This window comes from Lolium rigidum, chromosome 4, assembly GCF_022539505.1.
Source record: "Lolium rigidum isolate FL_2022 chromosome 4, APGP_CSIRO_Lrig_0.1, whole genome shotgun sequence".
Lineage (NCBI taxonomy): Eukaryota > Viridiplantae > Streptophyta > Magnoliopsida > Poales > Poaceae > Lolium > Lolium rigidum.
Window position 1 is genome coordinate 231397310 of NC_061511.1, and position 21428 is coordinate 231418737.

General features: G+C 45.5%; 2 protein-coding genes across 2 annotated transcripts; both read right to left on the reverse strand.

Annotated features, from left to right (window-relative positions):
- Positions 1-818: 818 nt before the first annotated feature.
- LOC124649779 (calcineurin B-like protein 4) lies at positions 819-2878 on the reverse strand. Its single transcript, XM_047189354.1, has 7 exons — positions 2782-2878; positions 2597-2679; positions 2308-2476; positions 2160-2212; positions 2005-2085; positions 1805-1917; positions 819-1239 (listed from the first exon to the last, which is right to left on the reverse strand). The coding sequence occupies exons 1-7, from the start codon at positions 2876-2878 to the stop codon at positions 1170-1172; spliced, it is 666 nt and encodes a 221-aa protein (XP_047045310.1). The 3' UTR covers positions 819-1169.
- Positions 2879-4803: 1925 nt separating this feature from the next.
- Positions 4804-8529, reverse strand: LOC124707245 (calcineurin B-like protein 4). Its single transcript, XM_047238911.1, has 7 exons — positions 8431-8529; positions 8257-8339; positions 7975-8143; positions 7821-7873; positions 7644-7724; positions 7420-7532; positions 4804-5394 (listed from the first exon to the last, which is right to left on the reverse strand). The coding sequence occupies exons 1-7, from the start codon at positions 8519-8521 to the stop codon at positions 5322-5324; spliced, it is 663 nt and encodes a 220-aa protein (XP_047094867.1). The 5' UTR covers positions 8522-8529; the 3' UTR covers positions 4804-5321.
- Positions 8530-21428: the final 12899 nt, after the last annotated feature.

Sequence of the window (21428 nt, forward strand, 5' to 3'; positions counted from 1 at the left end):
CTCCTTGTTTGCATCTTCAAGATTAGATTTCGGCTCTCCTAGATTGGATCTTAATTTTAATTCGCAACTCGTAGGATTTTTTGTTTCCTATGCCGCAAATCCCACCAACTTCGCCCACATGTATCCACAGGCCACAAGATTGGCAGCGCCGGTCTCTATACGGTGGCTTTGACAGTCCGTGAATCCCAATATCTGCTCCACTGGAATCCCCAAAATGCCCATAACAAGACCATTGATACCAAAAACCTAAGGGGAAATTCATTCAGTGTCAGTGTTAAATCCTCATGTAATCCATACGGCCACGCCACTCATTTCTCATGTTCATCCTCTGGTGATGATGCGGAGCAACAGTCATGGGCGTGCTCAACTCCATCCACTTCTCTAGCCATAGGTCATTGGATTCTCAATACCTCAGAGCTCGAGGACAAAGGCGGCATGGAGTTTATTAGTTTATTTGCTCGTATTCGAGAGGCTTGGTTTCTAGCTAGAATGGTGGACCAAGTGAAGATTGATATTGTAGGTTCAGTTGTAGTATCACAAAGAGAAGCATGGTGATTGATGTTAGTATTAATGATGATGATTGTTCAAGCATTTCTGGTACATGCCCCCCTCCCGTAGACGACAAGTTAAGAAAAAAAACGATAAGGTAAGAAGGCAATGTGCATTATTTTTCTTGTGTAGCGATGTACCGAGTAAAAAGAACTAAGCCATGGCGCGAGAAAATCCGGAAACAGTGTGAGGTGGGCGGCCATGTGAGCATAAAAGGTGGGCCAAATGTACACCATGATGCGAGTGGTTTAAAGACCATTCCTCTGATGTGAAAGTTGCACACTAATGATAACATCTGAGATATGTGTCATAAAAATCATACAATTGGAATTTGTGTTCAATTTTCATGTTTTGTTGATTGGAGATGGTCAAAATTGAACCTCCCAGTACCCTACGTGAAAAATACAAGGCTTATCAGGCAACTAGTATCTACACTAACTGTAAAAAGAAAATATATTTGTGGCTATCCCTTTTGAGATACTAACCACATATAATATTTCCTTCGGTTCTCCTTGGACTATTCAGTTGTAGCACACTTCTGAATGCGCTGACTTCCAGCATGTTCAAGGCCCACATAGCTCAAAAAATATATCATGTTACTGATAATGTATTTTTTTTTCTTATTTGAGTCCACTACAATCTTCGACTCCTGAATACATCACAAAGCTCGGAAAGGCTGTTGTAATGTCCCTGCACAAGAACAATGACAACAATAGTAAATCACTTGAAATGTAAAGTGCACGAAGATATGCAATGTCTAACCTAATTACAGGGTTACTCATCTAAATTGGCTAGATGCCTAAATATGCGCCCTTGTGTATTAAAAAAAGCACATAGAAATCGCAAATTGTATACACCACCCATGGTGGCACACCCTTCCTCCAAATTGAGATCAAGTGCCTTGACAGAGCCAAGACACCTATAAATAGTGTGGTGTCTTGCCCCCTTTTCTAGTCGTTGGATTGAGAATAGGTTGTCTGATGAACCTCAACAGTCGAACGCTACAAGACCCATATACATGACAGTTGCTTCGTCATTTCATCTACGGTATGTATGGTACAGGACAATCTACAATACGTCTGCTACTTAATCTTGTATGTCCATTATCCAACGGCTAAGTCGACAAGGCACCACACCGTTCACCGGTGACTTGCCTCTATTAAGTCACCGGAATTCAATTCCCTTCAAATGGACCCAAAAGGGTAAAACCACGATCAGAAGTGAACAGTAGAGGGGAAAAAAGATGACTACTCACTCGAGATAGGGTAGTGACATGTTCCTCAGGCATGCCGGGTTTTTCTTGACAAACTCCTCCCATTCCTTGGGATCTATCATGCCATCTCCATTCGAGTCTGCTTGATTGAATGTCTGACAGTCCAAAAGTACATGCATGTTAAAACGAATGAAAACAGCTCTGACGATTGAATGCTTGGCAAGAAGTATCTTGGTAATTACATTGTCGATGATCTCCTCGACGGCGAAATCCGAGAGACGTAGGTTGGCCTCATCGAGAATTGCCATGACCATTTCCCTAATCTGCTTCGACAGTTTCAGTCAAACGTGTTAACGGGAAATTCAGAAGAACTCTTAGACATAGATCATGGGTTTACCTCTTCTTTCTCGATGTAGCCAGTTCCTCTTAAATCGTACAGTTTGAACGCGACTGCAGAAGAGGATGGAAGCAAACACAAAATGTATATGCTGATTGGTTTTGTACGCGACAAAAAGAGGATGAACAGATAAGTTAGGCATACGTACACGCAGTCTTGTCTGATACCGGCGCTTTTGGGTGGAACACGCTGAGGGACCGCACGAACTCCCCGAACTCGATGACACCGTTCCGCTTCAGATCAAAGAGATCGAACACCCTGTCCGCGAAGAGATCTGCGCCTTTGCTGTCCCCGAACAAGGCGAGCCGGAACTGCTCCTGATCGATGAACCCAGACAAGGTCAGAGAACGGATTGATGATGGGCAATAGAGAATATCGGCGCCAAGGATTTGATAACGGTGATAGAGAAACAGAGACTGGCTGGATGGAGAGGTTACCTTGTGGATGAGGCCGTCTCTGTAGATGGAGAAGCTGAGCTTCTTGTAGAGCTCGAACAGCGCTTCCACCTCGTTCACCGTGACTGCACGTTACGTTTTCAGTTCAGTTCAAATTGAAGGGCATGAGCCCATGCAAACTTGTATATATCGTGAGAAGCAGGGGCAGGGAATGCGCGCGTGCTCACATGATGTCTCGGCGGCGAGGACGGCGGGATCCTCGTACCCCGGCGTGCGCTTGGACAGCCTCGGCGACGACGTCGACGACGATGACACGCAGCCCATCGGCCTGGCACGCGCGGAAAGAAAATCTTTCCGCCGGCCTCGTCGGCGACGCGGCTTGCTCTCTCGGTCGCTGGCTGGAACGGATGGATGGACTCCTCGTCGTCCGGGACAAACGGAGGGCCACCCGCCGTCCCTGTCTCTCGAGATTTCGTCGCCACTACTTTATACTACTTTCTGGTGTATAACAACCCAGAAAATCGAAAATAGTAGAGTGCAAAAATGGGTACATTCGCACGATCTATATTTACCGTCGGCCTAGGTGTTATATCTTCAGATTTCATCCACACAAGAGAAACAAAACTGACAAATCCAGCCGCACAACGGCACAAGTACTATTCAGGAGAGAGATGAAAACTAGCCCGATCCACACCTGGATTTAGCTTTCTTTTTCGAGAGATTTAAATACGACTTTTTGGGTTATGATTGTAGAGTACTTTATACAACCTATCGTTGTTGTTTTTTGTTCGGAATTAATGACATTATTCACTTTTGTGGTCATATTGTGTCTCCATAATTAAACTATGGACCTATGTGCAATCTCTCGAAGAAACCCTTCAGTTTTGAAATTAAAGTTTCGAATGACACTTGTGTTTATAATGATGTAGTTCATGAGGCAGGTATTTATTTTGGTGGTTTTATGAATTTGGAGCTATAGTTGTGCTATTGTTTTTTGCAATTTTCTTAATCCAGCGTGGGGCCCAACCATTGGCCCCGCCCACATGCCGTTTTTGTGAGTGCGACCTGTCCTTCCCACCGGCCTCTCACACTCGCACTTGCCAGTGGTATTTTGAGAAATGTATTGTTGATATACATTGCTATGAAACAAGCCTTCTCTTCATATCACAACCACACTGATCATTAGAGGAGATTTAGAGTAGAAACCTACATCGGCAGAGGGAGCTCCTCGATCTAAGTTGTTGGTCGGCCAAAATTGTCAGTCGATGGCGATAACCCGACTCTCAAAAACCCACTAGAAGGGGCATCATCACAAAGACATAACCGCCAAAGCAACGACCAAACAAACCGGCATAGCCAGATCACAAACCTGGTGGTTTCAAACTCACACTAGCCCCTCAAAGTCATTGTATATTGTGTCAAGAAGGGGTTAGAATACGTTTCTGCCCTACCTACTTGTCATATGCGAAGATACGGGTTCAATGCACTATATGTGTTTTTCTTATTTGTTGAAGTAGACTACACCACTCGCCGACGGGACCCAGGGGAGAAAAAGTTGCGGGGGAGATTGGGGAGAGATCCCCGTGGGAGAGGGGAATGCACTAATGTGCAATACCTCTATCAGATTGGGGAGAGATCCCCGTGGGAGACGGGACCCAGGGGAGAAAAAGTTGACATACTGTTATTTGTTTAAGATCATGTCGACAATTGCTTTGCAAACAAGCAATAGATTCAAAACCAATAACCTCACTCGCAAAAACCCACTAGCGAAGGCATCAACACGAAGACACTGTCACCAATGAAACAACCAACAAGTCGGCATAGCCGGATCACAAACCTGGTTCTGAATGCACTATAATATCTTCTTTTCTTATTTGTCAAAGTGGACTACCAAGCTCGTCAAACGGGACGCAACCGAGAAACAGTTGAAGGGAGATGAGGAGAGAGATCTCCATGGGATAGGGGACGAAAGCACTAGTGTGCAATAGCTCTGTCATATTGTTTTCCACTCACAAGTAGAACTGTGATATATGGATGGTACATGACACAGTTATCTACTGGAGATGATGCCAGCATTGTTTTGCAAACAAGCAATAAAGTCGATTTGGATGTGTTTTAAATTATTTTCCTAACCAATGAATACTGTTTTACGGCTCAATCGAATCAGCAATAGTTTTTCCCTAGTCAATGATTGTCTGACAAAGATTCCTCATCCTATTTACAATCATACTCATTCCGAAATTAAATGGACGACGAAAAAGCAAAACCATGTATGAATATTATCCTCTCCTACCTAAATAATGCCAATAATAGTTTTGAGAACTGATACTTGTGTGTTCATGGTTAACAAGAGGCGGAATCACTTGATAAAGGAAAGGAAAACGGTGTCACCCAACTACTTCATCTATCACATAGTATAAGATGTTATTACAACTAATATACTACGTTATAATTGGTCGTCATAACATCTTATATGAAGGGACGGAGTGAATACCTTCGGAAAAAGCAGAAGGTTATTCAGGCCACTACTATGTACACTAATCTTAAGAAGTTTTTCTTTGGTTATCACTTGGTAGACACTTATCAGCCATATCAGATTCCTTCTGCTGTCTGGTTGTCATCTGACGCTCACCAGCTACCAGATTTCTTCCCCCTATTTTGAGTTTCAGATTTTTCAATTGCAGCTCACCTCTGATTGGCTGATTCCTAGCATGCAAGGCTGCCTTAGCTCAAAACAGACCATACGGTACCGATAACCGTGCTTTTCTTATTTATCGATTCCACTGTAATCTTCGACCTCTGAATGCAGTACAAAGCTTGGAAACGCCACAGTAATATCTCTGAACAAAAGCAAATAACAAACACAATTAAATCACTTTTTTTAGATAACGGGAATATATTAATATCAAAAGATACCAATTACACCCAGCCTCTGCAACAACGCCCCACCCTAATGGCAGTACGAATGCACACAGCCAAAAAAGAGTAAAGAAAACTAAGAAATAAAAGTTCCGCTACAACATTCTAGACCTAGTAACAGCAATACAACCACCACCGTGACAACAACTGAAGTATAGACTCTCCAAAAGTGACACCTACAAGAAGGGAACAGTGCACCAGCGCCGTCGTCGCCCGACCAAAGGTCTTAGGTTTTCACCCTGAAGATAGTCCCCACTCTCAAAACAATGCCTCCAACAAGAACATTGTCAGGCACAACCAGTTAAGGTCAGACCTTGGTTTTTCACCCTGCGAGGTAAGATTCTGAACTTCTCCTGTGCTGCCGCCCCCACATGCATACCACTGCTGCAGAGCCTGGAACGCCAAGCAGATCCCTCAGCATCACGGAGACTCGAACCTCCTTTAGCCAGTCCAATCCGGCCTTCATGTTATTCCTTCTTCTGACTTCACCATGGACCAAAAAGTCACCTGATGTCAACACAGAATAGAGCTTCGTGCCGCTCCCTCCGGAACCAAACGGTCGGAAAAAACCATGGGTGCGCGCGACCGAATACCACCCGATCCAGCAAACTACAGGCAAAAGATGCACTGTTCCATTCACCAGAGGAGCTTTCCGGAACTCATCTCTCCAGTCAGATCAAAGCAAACTGACCTCCGGAAGATATTCATCCTCGCATGCGAGAAACCCGAGGACCGCCACCAAAAACAAAGCAAGATCAGCAACCCCCACGCCGCCAATCCCTCCTGCCGGATCACCAAGGAAGAGGACAGCGACACGGATCATGTGTACCGCCGCCGAACCGTGGAATGCCGCCGTGAAAACCCTCTTCTCCCCCTCGTCGATTCGACTGAGGGGGTGCCGCCACCACCGCCATAGCCTGGCCGGGACCGGGGCCGAGGCCAGCGCCGCGACCGGCAGCGACGGGAGGAGGAGGAGCCTCCGCCGCCGCCCAGGAGGGGGGCGGGAGAGGGAGGTGGCGGGTTAGGGGAGAGGAGATCATCATTTAAAATGGGGAGAATTTCACTTCCCCGCCTCTGCACCAACTAGGGATGCACACAGCCATTTGGCATGAGTACTAATTTTTTTAATCTTGTTTAAGATTAAAGCATAGTCCTCAAGATAAATTGCATGAGTACCAGGACCAGCCTAGGCCTCAAGTATAAATAGGAACCTAAATTCGCTTCCGTGAGGATTTGAACTCAGTTGCTAGGTTTGTACATCCACTTCTCCAACCAGTTGAGGTAGGCTCACTTCCATTGTAAGATCTCTACTCTCTAGCCTAATTAGTTTCACTCATTCAAATATGGATACGGGTTTCTTTGGTTTGTAGAATTCTAAAAACGTAGTAATACGAAAAACGAAGGAATATGACAGTAATTAATGTGCGAAAAACTGAGGATTGGAACACAACTTTTTTTATACATGTAGGTGTTTGGTTCCAAGTAATAGGACAGTTAGAACGCTATTATACCACTGAAGACCTCACTCTCATTCGTCGTGGAGGAATTTGCAAACGAGACCCAGATGGATTATGAAAATACCTACATTATTATTCTTTTAAAACTGAGATAAAAGGAAGTATTTCTCCTTTGCTCCATTTGTTTACAGCAACGAGCAAACAGCTGAACTATTGCACCATAGGCAAATTTCCCTGTTAACGTTGGGTTTCCCACATCTTTTGCTTTTAAACAAAGAGACCCCACACATATCTAAACGCACGTTGTCGTGTGTTAGAAAAAGAGGATAGTGTGAAGAAAACACGAACTATGCCGACCATCCATGGTGGCGTCAGGCACCAAACGTCCAAAAAAGAAAAAAAGTGTGAATAGTAAGAAAAGCCTTTCTATCGAAACTGGAATAGTGAGATCGAAGTGAAGATTAGTGCGGCAGATCATGGGGTACTCACTGGAGATACGGTAGTGACATGTTCCTGAGCGATGTTGGGTACTTGTTCACAAATTGCTCCCATTCATCAGGGTCTATCCTGCCATCACAGTTGGAGTCCGCTTGATTGAACGTCTGTGACGACTCCAAAGAGGAGGAACAACGAGAGGGCGTGTTAGACCGAACAAGGAAGGAAGCATTGGAGAGATTGAAGAGTTGGAGAGAAGTATTGGCTGGTTAAATTACATTGTCAACAATCGCCTCGACAGCCCAATCCGAAAGACATAGGTCGGACTCATCAAGAAGCGCCACGACCATCTCCCTAAGCTGTGTCAAAAGGGTCAAGGCGGTCGTTAACCAAACTTCAGAATAACCCATGGACAGGAGTGTACAGGATGAAGGAGCGAATGATCATGAATTTACCTCTTCTTTTTCGATGTAGCCTGTCCCTCTCAAGTCATACAACTTGAAGGCAACTAGGAAAAGTATAGGAGCAAAACCAAATAAGATTGTGGTTTAGAACGGAGTAAAGAAGATGAATGGACAGGAAAGGCGAATGGACATGAACCATACATACACGCAGTCTTGTCTGCTTTGGGCGCCTTGGGGTGGAAGATGCTGAGCGAGCGCACGAACTCCCCGAAGTCGATCACCCCGTTGCGCTTGAGGTCGAAGAGGTCGAACACCCTGTCGGCGAAGAGGTTGGCGCCTTTGCTGGTCCTGAAGAGGGCGAGCAGGAACTCCTCCTGGTCGACGTTCGATGAGCACCAATGGACCGAGGCAAGATCAGAGACGGCGGAGGCCATTGTTGGTGGTGGTAGGAGATGGAATGGGGGAGATTTTGTTTAGCTGTGTTTACCTTGTGGATGAGGCCGTCTTTGACGATGGAGAAGCTGAGCTTCTTGTAGAGCTCGTACAGCGCCTCCACCTCGTTCACCGTGACTGCATATGCAGAGGAAATGGGATGCGAACTTGTAATCGTATCAAGAAACCAGAGAGTGGTATAGTTGAAGCCGATAACCGAGGCGCTCACATGAGGTCTGGGCGGCGAGCACGGCGGGCTCCTCGTACCCCGGCGGCGCGCGCCTGGACCTTTTCGACGACGACGACAGTACGCAGCCCATCCTCTTCGAGTCGAGCACGCCAGGGAATCCTCCCCCTGATCTGCAGGCGTTGACAGATAGTACCGGATTTGACATTCCCATGCGGTTGCGGCCTTGCGGGCAGCAACACAAGACATTATGGCGAAACCGAAATACGAAACTGACTAACCTGCTGAGATGAGATCGCCGGCCGCCGGGTGCCTACGTACGCTCACGCTCTGAGGCAAGAACGAATCCCGCCAAGACGCCGAGCTCAGCTGGTGACGCGAGCGACGAAATCCCCTGATCTGCTGGGCGTTTGCTCCGTCCGCGTCCGCGTCGGCGACACGGCTCTCTCCTTTGTCTACTCTCTCTCTCTCTGTCTGTCATCATCTGGCCGGCTGGACAACTTAATGGGCTCAAAGTCAAATGGGGTTTTTCCCCGCTGAGCTTTAGCTGCGCGAGCCAGGGTTCCAGACGGCGACAGGTGCGCCGAATCTAGTACTCACTCCATACATGCGCATGCAAGCATTTTCGTCCCAATGTATAGTCCGTACACATATTTTAAAACGAACACTGACCTAAAAATTTGAGTAATAAATCTTGATTATAAAATACGTGAAAAGTCAATGAACTTATCCGCGGCAATCAGATTGGTCACTGCACATATAAAATAGCAAATGACGATCACTAACAACAACGAACGTGCGCCACCAACCCCGACCTAAGGCATCGTTCTCACAAGGGCACTGCCTTCCTCCTCGGGGCCGCTCCCGAGGAATGACCGAATGACATGTCCGGCGCGGTGGCCGTGTTACGTAGGACGATATATAGTGAATGTCGGCCACAGAGTTGTTGTCATCCACACGCAATAGCTCACGCTAGCAGATGGCTCCTTCTCGCACTAGTAGAAAAATAGCTATAGGAAAAAAACCAATGGTAGCGGGTCATATTTTTCGCACGCGGCCGCTATTACTGATCGTGAGTTGAACAGTCCTAAACGACCGTTATGGACTTATTGGTAGCGGCGCGCTACCTTTAAGTCGGCCCCAACAGCTCTCGGGGGCAGAACATACCTGCATTGAGCCTACCTACAGGGTGGATACGTGACCAATATGGTCCTAACTGTAGCGTACGTTCAGTTAGGGGTCGTTACCACTATATTTGGTAGCCCAGCCATCGGGATCGATTGCAGCCTTATTTTTCCTATCCCCCTCCATCACCTGGATTCCCCTTCCATGGATCCACGCGATCGCCGCACCTGCCGGTCGCCAATCGATTCCTCCATTTCATGTGATGATGTCGCCATGGCGACGGCAGGATGTATCCCTCCCCATCCTCAACCTACCTATCTCCGCCCCCGTCCAGATCGACATGCTCGTATTTGTCCCTATCCTCGACCTGCTCATCTCCGTCGATGTCCGCGCGACTCCGGCCATGAGCGCTCTCTCTCGAGCGGCCCTAATCCATCCCTGTCCTACTCTAGCAAGCCTTGTGATATGCATAAATACATATTTTGTGCATCCTACTTGTCTTGCTAGAAGTATCCTAGGGTCTATGTGTCCCCGATGTAAATATGAGGCTCCGATCCTGCCAATGATTATACTATGGCACCATCTAATGAAAAAGAGTGTCCATAAGACCTTGTCATATGTCCATGCATATTGCTTACACATTTAATTCGATATTATTGGTAGACCACTTTCGTCATCGGCATTTGTACACTACTAGGAAAAAGGTTATAGGCCCTGAGCTACCACCGGCGGGCCAAAAAGTTGGTCCGCATGCGCTATATTACAGCCGACGCAGCAAATATTGGTGCGTCGGTGCTGCTAAAATACCGCCGGTGCACCCAAAAGTTGACGCGCCAGGGGTAAGGGTCTTCAAGGTCCGTACCACGCCTAAAATCCAGCCCACACTTACCGCTGGTGCATCACTATAGGGTCCTGGTGGTATATTGATTACCACAGTTCCCCCTCCCCCACCCCCCGCGTCGTGGATTGCCTTTCACTACAAGAAGAACCCTCGCATAGCTATACATGCTTTGCAACGACTTCAGTATGCATTGTAAAGCTCAATAGCAGATACGCATATAAGCATTGCCAGTGTATCGAATTGGTATCTGCTATGTACCAACGGATAGAGTCATTGTGTTGCATTACATCCTAGCAACACCCAAAAAACGCAACGCATATTTAATCGTTGGTAAAGACACTAGCAACGCCTATATGTGTATTTAGACACATATTCCTGCGTTGATGTAGGGGTGGTTTTGTTGTAGTGTTTTCAGTTTTAAAATAATAAAGGAAAATTATAGAAACATGGAAATTTAAAATCCTTCGAGATGTCCATATGTTACTCCTGCCCTAAATACATTGCATACAAAGTTTTCTCAAAATCAAACTTTGTAAAGTATAACCATGTATATTGATAAAAAATATAAACATATACAATTACAAATAATATTTTTAAAATTGTCATGAAATATATTTTCATATTATATGCATTGCTTATATTAAATCTTCGTATTATATTATCTATATTCTGAGTCAAAGTTTGCAAAGTTTGACTCAAAATTATGCGCAACATAGTATGAGGAGGAGGTAGTATATAATCTAGTTATAAGGAAAAATAAGAAACATGAAACTAGTACTCACTCCATACATGAGCATGCAACAACAAAAAAAGACAACCCGAGCCACCAGCCAGCGGCCAGCGTTGTGATGCTCCCCTTGCACGCGACGTGCAAAACCTGTGCCCGCTCGCCTGCTCGCGGCCGTCCGTGTCTTGCAGGATCTCCCGACTAGGATGTGTGATAAGCACATGCGCTGGTACCAGTACCACTAATAGTAAAAGGAAGAGAATCACCGTGCCGTCTCAATCCTCCCCGTCCCTGGTACGTAATGTAGGTTTGAAGTTTGATTGTTCATCCTCTCCCGGCCTGCCACCCACCACACGGGTCCCGTCCCGTCCCGTCGACTCAGTCATATGTTACCTCAGCCCAAACAGTTCCTCCCGCTGTTTCTGTTTACAGCATTTGTTTGCCCGTGCTCCTGTCGTGCGTAACATCATGTCGGTCGAGATTGTACGTGTTTGTGAAGCAACCACCAAATTAAAGATTCACATAAGTACCAACACATTTTTCAAAAATATCAGACCACCTAAGATGGAAAATTTTCCAACCGGTGTATCTGGAACTTTTCCGTCCATCCCTCATGAAAAAGACAAATTCCTGCCGAATCGGTAGGAGGCCGGCCAGATTTGAACTACTGATACATGATCTAATGCTCATTAATTTTTGGAAAAATTATTTTTAGATTCAAAATATGATATAGATGTCATATTTGGATTCCTCTCATTTTTCTAATAGATTTAGACATATTATTTGTCAAATTTTGATTTACAGATTTAAAGATATTAATTATTCCATATTAAATAAAAAAGAAAAAAATAATTTTATTGTCCATTTGAAATCAAGATTAATATACTTATTCTTGTAGTTTATGTAGGTAATTGTTTGGAATTCAAAAAATAATGATGTGCAACATCAAGTAATAAGGGTTAATAGTATTGATATGGTATTATTGTCAACAACGTGTAATTTCTTTCATGGAATCTAGTCTAAATGGAACCGAGAAGTTAAGCATGCTAGGGATGGAGTAGTGTGAGGATGGGTGACTCACCGGGAAGTTTGACCATGAGTGGAATTTGACCTAATATTAAGTGTAGTTAGAGTTAAAATGGTGCATGTGAGAGATTAAAAAAAATTGGGATAAAAAAATTTGAATTTTTTTATGGAAAAATTCGAGCCAGAATCACCAAACGGCGTTATTTCTATGCCGACGGCAAAGTCGTCGTCACAGGATGTTGTGCCGACGGCCAGTCTGTGCCGACGGCAACTTTGCCTGTGCCGAGGCGTTATTGTGCCGACGGCGGTGTGCGACGGCAGCCATCGACACAGGCGTGGGTCGACGGCAAGTGATGCTGTGCCGATGGCTGCAGGCCGTCGGCAGCTTGCCTGGTTCCCGTAGTGTACGTCGAGATGATATGCACGCGCGCACGACGTGACTTGCGGGCTCGCGGCAGGACGAGACTTTCGGTCTAGAGTTCAGCCTTTTTTCGATATACAATACAATCAAAGACGCTCATATATACGCGCGTACAGTTACTGCTATGAATGTACGTACGCATACTATATCCATATGAGTATCTTTAAAAGATTGCATCGAAGAACTGATCCGGCGATCTTAAGATTGACGAAGTCATCATAGACGTCTCGCTGTCGACGGAAACATCGCCTCTCACTGAAATATATTCCGCCGTATGAAACATCAAAATATTAAATCTGAGATTTGAACTCTAGTAGACTGTATAGATGTGTTAGTGTCCTAACCATCCAATCACAGGTTAATTCTCAACCGGAGTCCAGACCTAGAAAACCTAACCCGAACCATACTTGTACTACGTGACAGGACAACTTACATGTGCAGGGTCGATCAAAAGGTGGCTTGGAGGTCCCCATCCACTATTTTGTTCTGCTTATTACTTTGCTGAGCGGAAACTATAATGGTCATGGTGATAAAACAGAAATGGAGGAGCTTGTACCCCCACGTCCCTCACACAGGTGACACATGGGGGCTATAGATTTCCTTTGCCACCCCTCCCTTCTCTCCCTCTTGTCTTCTTGCAACCATATTGGTCCCAGTGAAGAAAAAAAACATAAATGGAGGAGCCCGTCACCTGCATCGCTCAGGGAGGTGACAAGGGAACCCTAGAACCCCATCGCCACCACTCCCTTCTTCCTCTCTCCTCATCCATTGGAGAACCCGGTCAGGAGAAGCTCGTGCCGTCACCGACGGAGGCGAGGTCCTCGGCTCGGTTCCTCGTTCATAGGGTAGCTGGGTGGCGCCAAGGTTCCTCGGCAACGTAGGCGGAGCATGGCTACGGCGTGTTCAGAGCATTAAACATTTGAAGAGAAGTGTCGCTCATTTAATTACATTGTCAACAATAGTCTCGACGACGCTATCCAAAAGGGACATGATCGAGAACTAACCTGTGGTTGGGTGGTTAGGAGGGCAGTGACACCACCAACCCACCAAAGTTTAAATCCCTTATTAGACACTTTGGTGTCTCATAAAGGCGGAATATTCTTTAGTGGGAGGCGACATTCCCGTCGACAGTGAGGCGCTTGTGGTGACTTCGTCAATCTTAAGCACTACGGGAAAAACTGCAGTTGCCGTGCATTGCATCTTTGCCGTGTGTTTCCGCACGGCAAAGATTTCTTTGTCGTGCACACGTAGAAAAACGCACGGCAAAGATTTTGGCCACGGCAAACACAGACACGAGTGCACGACAAAGATTTGATTCACGGCAAAGACGGAAGAGAGCGCACGGCAAAGAAAGTTGCACGGCAAAGGACCAACATAGCGCACGGCAAAGATAGGCTACACGGCAAAGACGCTGGCTGGCACATGGCAAAGCACAAAAGGCATCGCCGTGCACGCCTTTGCCTAGTGTTTTTAACAAACGCACGGCAAAGCAAGTCTTTGCCTAGTGTTTTAACAAACGCACGGCAAAGCAAGTCTTTGCCTAGTGTTTTTAACAAACACACGGCAAAGCAAGCCTTTGCCTAGTGTAAGCGCACGGCAAAGATGTAAAAACTGGATTTCTTCTCAGCTCAAAAGGTGTGGCGTGGTATAGTTATCAACAAACGAATGCTTAGCTCAGTGGCAAGGTTGCACGCTTTCTCTACTCTGCGTCCTAGGTTCGAATCCCAGACCGATCAGTTTGGAGCTTTTTTTTAGATAAACCATATTTAGCACACGGCAAAGAAGCAACCTTTGCCGTGCGGCGTCGCACGGTAAAGACCTTTGCCGTGCAACATTGGCGAGGCGCACGGCAAAGGCTTCTTTGCCGTCGATTGCTTTACCGTGCGGTCTTTGCCGTGCGGCAACGCACGGCAAAGGCTTTGCCGTGCATATAAGGCCCTTTGTCGTGCAAATAGTTGCACGGCAAAGAAAGTTTTTATAAACCATATTTAGCACACGGCAAAGAAGCAACCTTTGCCGTGCGGCGTCGCACGGTAAAGACCTTTGCCGTGCAACATTGGCGAGGCGCACGGCAAAGGCTTCTTTGCCGTCGATTGCTTTACCGTGCGGTCTTTGCCGTGCGGCAACGCACGGCAAAGGCTTTGCCGTGCATATAAGGCCCTTTGTCGTGCAAATAGTTGCACGGCAAAGAAAGTTTTTCCCGTAGTGAAGACTCCCGGATCAGTTTTTTGGATGCAGTCTCTCAAACTTGCTCATGAGGGTAGTGTGGGCGTGCGAATATTAATTCATATGGGTGAGTATATATACGTATATGTGAGCGTCTACGATTGTACTTTATTTCGCAAGAAAAAACACGTGATATTTTTTGACGCTGGCGCTTTGGAGTGGAATACGCTGAGCGAGCGCACAAGCTCACCTATCACCCTGTTGCGCTTTGCTGGTCCTGAACAGGGCAAGCTGGAACTCCTCCTTGTGGGCGAGGCCATCTTTGGATTGGGAACACACGTCACGTTTGAGGTTATGTACATACTAGAGAGGAAGGAAATGCAAGGCGAGGAAAGCTTGTGTTGCACTCCCTGCTGACACACATATCATAGATCGCTAATTTAAACAACTTAATATAAATTGTAAAAATAAAAAAATATATCACTAAAAAATAAAATATCTAAGCTTTCTAATAATATGTATTTTTAATATATGTTACCTTATATTTGCTTTGATCAAACGTGTCGGTCTTATAATTACTAACAAAGTGAGCAGAAGCAATGGTGAGGTGGAAAATGCATGGTGAGGGGAAGGCGCTCACAGGTGGTCTGTGCGGTGAGCACGATAGACTTCTCAGAGCATCCCCACTCGTCTCCCCGACGAGCCCCCCGAGCGACGTTTTTTCCATCCGGACGGGGAAATTCGGCCCAGTCGCGCCCCGGTTCCTCATTTTTATCCGGATTTGGCCCTTCATCCATCCGGCGAGCCCACGACATCCCCGGTCCCCCGGGGAGCTATCGGGGAGTCCGGACGAGTGAAAAACGGGGAAGGGCCCGATCCGTCGGCGACTCGACACACAAACCCCACCGCCACCTCGCTCAAAATCTCCCCCACCCCTCGTATCTCTCTCACCGCCGGCACCACCCCGCCGGCTTGTTGCCCAGATTCCGCCGTCCCTCCTTCCCCACCTGCCTATATTCCGCCGTCTTTCGACGACGGCCTATCTGGCTGCTCCTCCGCCTGCCTGTTTTCTGACGACGGCCTACTCCTCGTCGTTCGCGGCTCGGCTTGCATCGACCACGCTCGTCAGGTGTTCGTCCATTTGCCTCGCCGGCCATGGACTCGGACGAAGAGGAGGAGCAGATGTTCGTCGAGCTTATGCGAGAAGAGATGGCAGCCGCCGCCCAAGACGAGGAGCACATGATGATCCTCGGTTGCTTATCAAGCATGTACGCCGGGGTGGCAACCGGTCGACGTGGTGGGTCGGCACCGAGTCGCCGGAAGTGCAAGCCGAGACAACGAATGGAGGGCTACTGCATGTTGTACGCCGACTACTTCGCCGATAATCCATTGCACGGTGAGACTCGTTTTCAGGCGTCGTTTCGGGATGAGAGAAAGCTATTTCTGCAAATTGTGTATGTCATCCGAGACTTTGACCCCTACTTCAGATGCAAGGCGGATTGCACTGGCTTGGTTGGATTTTCGTCACTGCAGAAGTGCACAGTGGCTATGAGGATGCTGGCGTATGGAGCTCCCGATGATGGTGCGGATGACTATCTTCGGATGGCGGAGTCCACCGCCCTTGATTGTTTCTACCGGTTTTGCAGGGCCGTCATAGCAGTGTTCGGGGACTTTTACTTGAGATCACCTACTGTCGAAGACACTCAGAGGATCCTTGCAACAAATGAAGCTAGGGGTTTTCCAGGGATGCTTGGAAGCATTGACTGCATGCATTGGAAATGGAAGAACTGTCCGTTTGCGTGGCAGGGAATGTACAAGGGTCACAAAAATGGCTGCGCTGTGATACTTGAAGCAGTGGCTACCCATGATCTCTGGATTTGGCACTCTTTATTTCGTATGCCTGGATCCAACAATGACATCAACGTCCTAAACTGCTCCCCGATCTTTTCCAAGCTTGTTGAGGGTCATGCTCCCCCGGTGAACTATGTGATCAATGGTCGGCACTACAACAAAGGATACTACCTTGCAGACGGTATCTATCCAAAGTGGGCAACATTTGTGAAGACTATCTCGAAACCTAGTACCCCCAAACTTTCCGAGTTTGTCAAGAAACAAGAAGCTTGCCGAAAAGACGTCGAGCGTGCATTTGGTGTCCTCCAGCAGAGATTTGCTGTCGTCCGGTTTCCCCGCTATGACTTGGTCCAAAGATCAGATGTGGGAGGTGATGAACTGTTGTGTGTGCTTACACAATATCATTATTGAAAATGAGCGAAAACATCTAGTTCCTCTGGCTGAGTGATGCGTGCAGTCGACACGTCCGTTGGGAACCCCAAGAGGAAGGTGTGATGCGTACAGTAGCAAGTTTCCCTCAGAAAGAAACCAAGGTTTATCGAACCAGGAGGAGCCAAGAAGCACGTTGAAGGTTGATGGCGGAGGAGTGTAGTGCGGCGCAACACCGGGGATTCCGGCGCCAACGTGGAACCCGCACAACACAATCGCAGAACTTTGCCCCAACGTAACAGCGAGGTTGTCAATCTCACCGCTTGCTTGTAAACAAAGGATTAGATGTATAGTGTGGAAGATGATGGTTGTTTGCAAAGAACGAGTAAAGAACAATTGCAGCGAGTTTGTATTTCGGATGTAAAGAATTGGACCGGGGTCCACAGTTCACTAGCGGTGTCTCTCCCATAAGATAGCGAGATGTTGGGTGAACAAATTACGGTTGGGCAATTGACAAATAAAGAAGGCATAACAATGCACATACATATATCATGATGAGTACTATGAGATTTAATCGGGGCATTACGACAAAGTACATAGACCGCTATCCAGCATGCATCTATGCCTAAAAAGTCCACCTTCAGAGTTATCATCCGAACCCCTTCCAGTATTAAGTTGTAAACAACGAGACAATTGCATTAAGTATGGTGCGTAATGTAATCAACACAAATATCCTTAGACAAAGCATCGATGTTTTATCCCTAGTGGCAACGAGCACATCCACAACCTTAGAACTTTCTCATCACTGTCCCAGATTTAATGGAGGCATGAACCCACTATCGAGCATAAATACCCCCTCTTGGAGTCACAAGTATCAACTTGGTCGAGCCTCTACTAGCAACGGAGAGCATGCAAGAACATAAATAACATATATGATAGATTGATAATAAACTTGACATAGTATTCAATATTCATCGGATCCCAACAAACACAACATGAAGGATTACAAATAGATGATCTTGATCATGATAGGCAGCTCACAAGATCTAACATGATAGCACAATGAGGAGAAGACAACCATCTAGCTACTGCTATGGACCCATAGTCCAGGGGTGGACTACTCACACATCGATCCGGAGGCGATCATGGCGATGAAGAGACCTCCGGGAGATGATTCCCCTCTCCGGCAGGGTGCCGGAGGCGATCTCCTGAATCCCCCGAGATGGGATTGGCGGCGGCGGCGTCTCTGGAAGGTTTTCCGTATCGTGGCTCTCGGTGCGGGGGTTTCGCGACGGAGGCTTTAAGTAGGCGGAAGGGCGGAGTCGGGAGAGTCACGGGGGCCCCACACGCTAAGGCCGCACGGGCCCCCTCTAGGCCGCGCCGCCCTAGTGTGGCGGCGCCCCGTGGCCCCACTTCGTCTCTCCCTCGGACTTCTGGAAGCTTCGTGCAAAAATAGGACCCTGGGCGTTGATTTCGTCCAATTCCGAGAATATTTCCTTACTAGGATTTCTAAACCAAAACAGCGAGAAAACGAGCAATCGGCTCTTCGGCATCTCGTCAATAGGTTAGTGCCGGAAAATGCATAAATATGACATATAATGTGTATAAAACATGTGAGTATCATCATAAAAGTAGCATGGAACATAAGAAATTATAGATACGTTTGGGACGTAAAGCATCCCCAAGCTTAGTTCCTACTCGCCCTCGAGTAGGTAAACGATAACAAAGATAATTTTTGAAGTGACATGCTATCATAATCTTGATCATACTATTGTAAAGCATATGAGATGAATGCAGCGATTCGAAGCAATGATGAAGATAATGAGTAAAAAAATGAATCATATAGCAAAGACTTTTCATGAATAATACTTTCAAGACAAGCATCAATAAGACTTGCATAAGAGTTAATCATAAAGCAATAAGTTCAAAGTAAAGGTATTGAAGCAACACAAAGGAAGATATAAGTTTCAGCGGTTGCTTTCAACTTCAACATGTATATCTCATGGATAATTGCCAACACAAAGCAATATAACAAGTGCAATAAGTAAACATGTAAGAATCAATGCACACAGTTGACACAAGCGTTTGCTTCTGGATAGAAGGAATAGGCAAACTGACTCAACAATAAAGTAGAAGATAGCCCCTTCGCAGAGGGAAGCATTGATTACTATATTTGTGCTAGAGCTTTTCATTTTGAAAACAAGAAACAATTTTGTCAACGGTAGTAATAAAGCATATGTGTTATGTATAAGACATCTTATAAGTTGCAAGCCTCATGCATAGTATACTAATAGTGCTCGCACCTTGTCCTAATTAGCTTGGATTAACACCGATTATCATTGCATAGCATATGTTTCAACCAAGTGTCACAAAGGGGTACCTCTATGCCGCTTGTACAAAGGTCTAAGGAGAAAGCTCGCATTGGATTTCTCGCTTTTGATTATTCTCAACTTAGACATCCATACCGGGACAACATAGACAACGGATAATGGACTCCTCTTTAATGCATAAGCATTCAACAACGATTAATATTCTCATAAGAGATTGAGGATTTAGTTGTCCACACTCGAAACTTCCACCATGAATCATGGCTTTAGTTAGCGGCCCAATGTTCTTCTCTAACGAGTATGCATACTCAAACCATTTGATTGTGAAAACCGCCCTTACTTCAGACAAGACGAACATGCATAGCAACTCACATGATATTCAACAAGGTAAAAGTTGATGGCGTCCCCAGAAACATGGTTACCGCTCAACAAGCAACTTATTAAAAAATAAGACACATAAGTACATATTCTTCACCACAATAGTTTTTAAGGCTATTTTGTCCCATGAGCTATATATTGCAAAGGCAAAGAATAGAAATTTTAAAGGTAGCACTCAAGTAATGTACTTTGGAATGGCGGAGAAATACCATGTGGTAGGTAGGTATGGTGGACACAAATGGCATGGTTATTGGCTCAAGGATTTGCATGCACGAGAAGAATTCCCTCTCAATACAAGGCTAGGCTAGCAAGGTTGTTTGAAGCAAACTCAAGTATAAAAGGTGCAGCAAAGCTCACATATGAACATATTGTAGCTATTATAAGACTTTACATTGTCTCCTTGTTGTTCAAACACCTCAACCGAGAAAATATCTAGACTCTAGAGATCAATCATGCAAACCAAATTTAACAAGCTCTATGTAGTTATTCATTAATGAGTACAAGGTACATGATGCAAGAGCTTAAACAAGATCTATATGAGCACAACAATTGCCAAGTATCACATTATTCAAGACATTAAATCATTTACCACATGCGGCATTTTCCGTTTCCAACCATATAACAATGAATGAAATAGTCCAACTTTCGCAATGAACATTAAAGATAAAGCTAAGAACATATTTGTTCATACGAAACAACGGAGCGTGTCTCTCTCCCTAACAAAGAATGCTAGGATCCGATTTATTCAAACAAAAACAAAAACAAAAACAAACGAGACGCTCCAAGTAAAGCACATAAGATGTGACGGAATAAAAATATAGTTTCACTAGAGGAACTCGATAAGTTGTCGATGAAGAAGGGATACCTTAGGCATCCCCAAGCTTAGACGCTTGAGTCTTCTTAAAATATGCGGGGATGAACCACGGGGGCATCCCCAAGCTTTGACTTTTCACTCTTCTTGATCATATTGTATCATCCTCCTCTCTTGACCCTTGAAAACGTCCTCCACACCAAACTCGAAACAAACTCATTAGAGGGTCGGTGAATAATTCATATATTCAGAGGTGACATAATCATTCTTAACACTTCGGACATTGCTCAAAGCTACCGAAAGTTAATAGAACAAAGAAATCCATCTAACATAGCAAAACGAGGCAATGCGAAATAAAAGGCGAGAATCTGTCAAAACAGAACGGTTCGTAAAGACGAATTTTAAAGTGGCACCGGACTTGCTCGGATGAAAATGCCCAAATTGATTTTCCTACGGAGACTACTTGCTCAAATTCGTGACGAGCAAGAAATCGTTCTGCGCGAGTAATCCAAATCTAGTATTGGCTTTACTATCAAAGACTTTACTTGGCACAACAATGCAATAAAATAAAGATAAGGAGAGGTTGCTACAGTAGTAAACAACTTCAAAGACTCAAATATAAAACAAAGTGCGAAGTAAAATAATGGGTTGTCTCCCATAAGCGCTTTTCTTTAACGCCTTTCGGCTAGGCGCGGAAAGTGTGTATCAAGTATTGTCAAGAGACGAAGCATCAACATCATAAGGTATCTTAGATGCTCCCCCATCCAAGTAGTGGTGCTAAGGGCTTTGTCAATTTGAGGCCTATAATAGTTTTTTGTCTTAGGCACTTTAGAGACATACATAAACTTTTGCTCCTTACCCACATAAACTTTCTCCTTAAACTTAAGAGAAGAAAAAGTTGAACCCAAGGTTCCCATAGCTTCTTCAAGTTCACTAATCCTATGGGTTCGATTATCATGAGTAGCACAAGTTTCTAAAACAGCAATCCTCTCATTAAT